Source organism: Hibiscus syriacus, unplaced genomic scaffold, assembly GCF_006381635.1.
Source record: "Hibiscus syriacus cultivar Baekdansim isolate YM2019G1 unplaced genomic scaffold, ASM638163v2 tig00110893_pilon, whole genome shotgun sequence".
In the NCBI taxonomy this organism is placed as follows: Eukaryota; Viridiplantae; Streptophyta; class Magnoliopsida; order Malvales; family Malvaceae; genus Hibiscus; species Hibiscus syriacus.
Window position 1 is genome coordinate 6060707 of NW_024062901.1, and position 6423 is coordinate 6067129.

General features: G+C 34.6%; 1 protein-coding gene across 1 annotated transcript; it reads left to right on the forward strand.

The window, feature by feature from the left end:
• Positions 1-3711: 3711 nt before the first annotated feature.
• LOC120145057 (transcription factor MYB83-like) lies at positions 3712-5962 on the forward strand. The gene is made up of 2 exons (XM_039158964.1): positions 3712-3995; positions 5263-5962. The coding sequence occupies exons 1-2, from the start codon at positions 3712-3714 to the stop codon at positions 5870-5872; spliced, it is 894 nt and encodes a 297-aa protein (XP_039014895.1). The 3' UTR covers positions 5873-5962.
• The last annotated feature ends 461 nt before the right edge of the window (positions 5963-6423 follow it).

Below are 6423 nucleotides of genomic sequence, written 5' to 3' on the forward strand. Positions count from 1 at the left end.
CGAAATTCCAGTTTATGATGGTTAAATGGTCTAAGGTGTGGAAAACACCTACAACCAAAAACCTTCAGCAAGCTATAGTCAGGCTGCTTATGGAATAGTGACTCATATGGAGAGAGCCCATGCAGCACCTTTGTAGGCAACCTGTTGATGAGATGAACAGCCGTTGTTGCGGCATAGGTCCAAAACGTGATAGGCATAGAAGCCTGAGCAAGCAAAACTAACGCAAGTTCAATGATGTGCCTGTGTTTTCGCTCAACAACTCCATTCTGCTCGGAGGTGTGTGGACAAGTTACACGGTGCACAACCCCAGTTGTTTGAAGAACACGAGAGAGGCTTCGAAACTCACCTCCCCAATCACTCTGCACAGCTAAAATCTTCAAGTTAAACTGCGTGACTACAAGCTGTTGAAACAATTGAAAGGCATGTACTGCTTGGGATTTATCACGCAATAGATAGAGCCAAGTATGTCGTGTACACGCATCGACAAAACTCACATAATACCTAAATCCGTTAGAAGCAACTGGTGAAGGTCCCCACAAATCAGTATAAACCAATTGAAATGGGATAGAATAAATCGAATCTGATGCATGAAAGGGGAGTTTGTGACTTTTGCCCATGTGACAAGCAACACAACATTCATTCACATTCTTTTGAACGAGTACATTTAAGGATTTGCAGACTTGCTCTAGGGTCCCATATGCAGGATGCCCTAGGCGCCTATGCCAAAGTTCATACAGCTTATTTGAAGACAATGCAATATAAGTTTGTGCCTGACCACTACTCGTAGTATCCATATTCGACTGAAAGAAATACAAACCACCTCGTTCTTCACCACGCAACAAGATTTCTCCAGACCTCTCGTCTCGAACACAGCAATTTGAAGCTCGAAATTCAAAGTAAACATCGTTGTCTTTAGCAAGCTTTGACACCGAGAGCAGATTTTTCGTTATCGTAGGTACATGCAACAAGTCATTCAATAACAACACTCGAGAATTAGATGTTAAAATAGATCGACCAGAAGTATGAATAGATAAGGGCACACCATTGCCAACAAGCAATTTACCTGGACCAGTAAAATCACCTTTATGACCAATAGTTGAAGCATCAGGTGTGACATGGTGTGATGCGCCGGAATCAACCACCCATGAACCACTAGAGGTAGAAGCGCTATGAGCCTCAGCAAATCCTTTAGTACAGTAGGAACATGCTACATTCTCTACAGCTTCAAGACTAGAGTAATGAGCATTACCAGAATTATCTCTTGATGAAGAACGAGCAGAACCTCTACCAGAGAAATTCTTATCAAATCGATGCCAGCAGTCAGCCACTAGATGACCATTTTTCCACATAGCTGGCACTGAACCCGTGGTCTCCCACGACCGCGTCCACGAGTAGAATAACTAGACTCATTACGATAGGCAGATTGATTTGTAGAATTTGTGTTGTTCGATTTGGAACAAGTGCTCAGATTAGTAACATGGGCACTCATTGGAAACTGATCATCTCGAATATCAAATCCAGCCATTTGAGTCTCAGCATCAATTAACAAAGAACATACCTTATCAAGCGAGAGAGAATCTTTCATTGTTGTAATAAAAGCAATATAAGGTTGATAATCCCTGGAGAGGCCTTTTAAGATGCTGGCTACTTGCTCGGCAGGAGAGATCGCACTATCACATGATGCCAATGCATCACAGACTTCCTTAATCCGAGTGAGATAGGTTCTCATGCTGTCATCTCCCTTTTTAAGAGATTGAAGCTTATAATGCAGACTAATGACTGCTGTTGTAGAACGACTCGCGAAGAACTGCTGCACTTTGTTCCAAACAGCCACTGCTGTCTCCGCACCAACAAATTGAGAAAGGAGATGAGAGCTAATGGTTGACAATAGCCACGACGCCAGTGCACTGTCTTGTGCTACAAAATCGTCGTACACCTCGTTTGGTATAGATTCACCATTCGCACCTGCTATAAATTCAGGCGGAGGCTGCAGCGAACCAGTTAATAACCGCTCGAGGCGATGGCTACGAACCGTTAGCAAAACTTGCTGCTTCCAGAGTAAGAAATTCGACTCATCAAGAACAACATTCACCTTCTTGTGAGTGAACGTTTTAGCAGACCCAGCATCCATGGCTACCAGCAGATGAAGCAGCGAAGCAAAAAATACCTCAGGAACAAAAAGCGACTGATACCATGATAGAATGCATTTGAAAGTAAATTTCAGTAAACAAATTCATTATTGTTTTTCATATATTGCAGTGAAGGCTTAACGCCTATTTATATAGTTTGTTTACAGCCAATCATAACAGATTTGTAACAACCTCATAACAAACTCTTGACTTCCATGCTCACACATACTCAACAACCTCACACCATGCATACAGCTCAGCTGCTAAACTAACTTCATTCACACTCAATCTCAATATGCTAATAAAGTTTAACATTTATAAAAAGAATTAACAAAAAAAATAATATCTTTATTAAAGTCAAATTAATTTAATTAAAAAGCATTATTTAAAAATATTTTGTAATAAAATACAAAATTAATATTTTTTCTAATTTTTTTAAAAATTTAATACCAAGAAATTTATTTTAAAATAATTTAGTCATCATTTGTAAACTTTATCTAAAGATACCCATGCTCTTAAGGGCGAATGCATTAAGCTTCTATAGGGATCAAAGTGCATCCTTATTATTTTAAAAAATTTATTAAATTTAGTTTAACGTGTTAAAGGAAAAAGAAAAAAAGGAAAAAATTTACATACCCATTATCATTTAAAAGAAGAAGTAAAGTTGTAGACCTCATTTTTAAATTTTTGGATCCACCATTACATTTCGTTTTGTCACCTTTTCTACATAAGACAAAATATTCCTATATAGTTTTTTTTTCTTTCATTTTTCTTTACTATTTCACTTTTCTCTATGATTCATTTATGATGATTACCTTGTGAGTGAAGAAAAAAAAATAAAACTCTCCCTTATTATAGAGTCAAAAGATAAGATTATATTAAATAAAAATTATCACATGAACCAAGTGACCTCAATAATTAAGGGATGCCTATTATTTTTAGAGGTCTTAGGTTCGAGCATGTCATTTACATGGGTATTTAAACGTTTATTATCAAATGATTGAGAGTGTTTCGAACATATATTATCTTGCAATCACCTCAAACTAATAAAAAAGAGAGAGACAAGATAATCACAAAATTTTATGCTAGGAAATATAAAATATTAAGAAATATATAAATTTTTTAAGGATATAAAATTATAAGGACTCATTAAAAGAAAATATAAAGAAAACATTTAAATTATATAAAAATTTAAATTTTTTTATGCAATTGATTGTCCCTATCCTAAAATTTTATTTATATTCAGTCCAAACAAAAATTTTATATTATATATATATATATATATATATATATATATATATATATATCTGGGTCTGCTACAACGTCTCCAATTATCTTTTAAATTTCTCTTTCTAAAGTTACCATCCAAACCGTTTTCTACTTAGACCCATCAACCAACTCAATCTCTCCTTGTTTCTTCCCTATATTCTAAGCAAACCCCCACAAACATCACCATCGTCACCACCACCAATATTTCCACTTCATGAAGCCTCCCCCCACTCTATAAAGTATCCAACAATCCACATCTTCAAAACTAGTTATACTTTAGGATCAAACAAAATCAACATTGTTATTCACCCTGATGAGGAGGACTGATCCATCAGCAAAGGTCAGCAGTGGTGGTGGTGCTAATAAGCTTAGGAAAGGGTTGTGGTCGCCAGAGGAAGACGATAAGCTCATCAACTATATGTTGAGCAATGGGCAGGGGTGTTGGAGTGAAGTGGCTAGGAGTGCTGGCCTGCAAAGGTGTGGGAAGAGCTGCCGGCTCCGTTGGATCAATTATTTGAGACCTGATCTCAAACGAGGAGCCTTTTCTCCACAAGAAGAAGAGCTTATTGTTCATTTGCATTCCATTCTTGGCAACAGGTGTGCTTCCCTATCTTTCATGCATTCTTATTTGTAAATTTTTGTGTGTATCTAATTTAGATTTTTTTTAGTATTTTTTATTTATTATATCTCTTTTATCTCTTAAAATTTTATAAATTTATCCAAACACAAAATATTATATCTGTCGCTGGTTAGTTTTAATAGTTAATAGAATATTAACTCAATTAAAATCAGATGGAAAAATCATCTTTTCAAATGATATAAATTATTAGTATAATGCTATTTTTACTTTTATTTGCTTTTATATATATTTTTATATATACCAAAAATAGTTTTGGGTTCATTTGTACAAAAAATTGCATTTACCATACTTGCAAGGTACATTCTTCCATATATAAATATATACACCAAGAAGGGAATGCTACTTCTAAGCAAGGATGGAGCTATGTTGGGCTCAAAGGGGTATGGTTTCTGTAAAAATAAAATTTATATATTCAATAAATTTTAGTTAAATAATATCGTGGTTCATGTAAAAATAAATATTTAAATTAAAAAAATATAAGAATTTATTAAATATTTAATTAAGTAGAGTTGAACAAAAGAAAATATTCTCATGTTTTCAAATTTTTTGGTCTAATAATAATTTAAGTCATTGTAAGTTTAAATATCATAGAAACTAGGCATTGTCTTATGAATTTTGAGTTTAAATACCTAATAAACTATATTTTTCTAAAAATATTTAATATTTCTGTCGCCTGTCAATATTTAATCTTAGTTTCGTCCTTGCTTCTAATATTTGAACTCGGAGAATTAACCATTAACCTAAAAGGGTGTTTAGAATAGTTCTTAATGTTGTAAAAAGGAAGAAAATTGAAAAGGCTGAAGTGGGAATAGAAGTTAGAGTGATTTCAGGAGAGAAACACCAATCAAAAGCTCTCGTTGTGTTTGCTTTGCACATGCAAACCATGAAGCCTCCAGTCAATGGGGGTGTTTAGAGTAGTTGGTACCAATTATTAAAGTGTGAAGAGAAAGTAGCATGAATAACCCAAGTTCGTTCATTTTTAGTTTTTGGATATTTTATCTATTAATGAATTAAGTTGTAAGCAACATAAAAGATGAGTGAATTTAACGCACAATAATATAAAATAATTATAAGATTGTTCAAACTCGAGACTTCTAAAGATAATAACTATCTGTTTTACTACTAAGACTACTCAATGGATTCAATTTAACGTCCAATATATGGATGAAAATTACTTATTGACTCTTTTGTTTCATGGTTTGCTCATGTTTCAAACCCTCGAAGGTGGTCCCAAATAGCGGCTCGTCTACCTGGTCGTACCGACAATGAAATAAAGAACTTTTGGAATTCGACAATAAAGAAGAGGCTAAAGAATTTGTCATCCACACCCGATACCATGTCAATGCAAGAACAATGCATGTTGCCTATGTACATGGATTTACCATCAACCTCGTCCAATTCTTCCTTTCAATCCAAGGTCCTGAACCATGCCACGACCGGCAACTCTTTAGCAATGCTCGAGCATGGACTCGACGTATTCGGGGCGACCGGATACATCAATCCAGCCTCACGTGCCACAGAGATTACGATAAATGGAGACGGCTTTTGCGGCGAAAACGAGATGTCAGGCAGTGTTGACTATGTCCCTCCTTTGGAAAGCATTGGAGAAAAGAACCGTAAAACCGAACATACAGTTGACGTATGGAACAGCAACAACACTTTCAATGTCATAAGCAGTAGTAATAGTAGAGACAACGTTAGCAAATCCGAAAACATAGGCAACGCGGCTGTTGGGGATTTTTGGATAGGAGAAGAGCTACAAGTTGGAGAATGGGACTTTGAGGACTTGCTGAAAGATGTTTCTTCCTTCCCTTTTCTTGATTTCCAAAGCTGATATGTATATATATATATATATATCCTACTCATACAATCCACTTCTTTACTGGAAAAAAAATAAACACAAAAAGAGCATGTTTTTGGGGTTTACTTTGGTCTCTAGTAGAAACCATTTGTGTAAGTTATAGGAATAATTGACCTGTAAATATATTTTAACGATTTTTTATATAAATTAGTTTAAGATAATTACAAAATAATATATTTTTGACAATAGATGTTCAAACACTCTTGTATATAGTATACTTAAACTCATAATCTCTATGGATAATTATTATCCTTTTAAGCATTAAGGTCATTTGATTCGTATGTGTATTAACGATTAAAATAGAGATTAAAAGGTAGTTGAGATTAAAACAAGGTTAGAAAGGAACATCTCAAGGAATATAAATAGTTAGCCTCAATGGTTGGTCTTCTAGCTAGCTTTAAGAAGAGTCATTATTAACTTATTGACCTTTTTTCTTTAATTTAAATTCGAATTTTAGTACCCATTTTCACACAAATATGACTTCGTCACTGATTATATAAATTTTATATTTTAAATTTTTATTA

Bases quoted from the DNA above. Each gene is read 5' to 3' on its own strand.
- LOC120145057 (XM_039158964.1), top strand. From the start codon at position 3,712: ATGAGGAGGACTGATCCATCAGCAAAGGTCAGCAGTGGTGGTGGTGCT. The intron at 3,996-5,262 runs GTGTGCTTCCCT...AAACCCTCGAAG, and splicing joins CATTCCATTCTTGGCAACAG to GTGGTCCCAAATAGCGGCTC.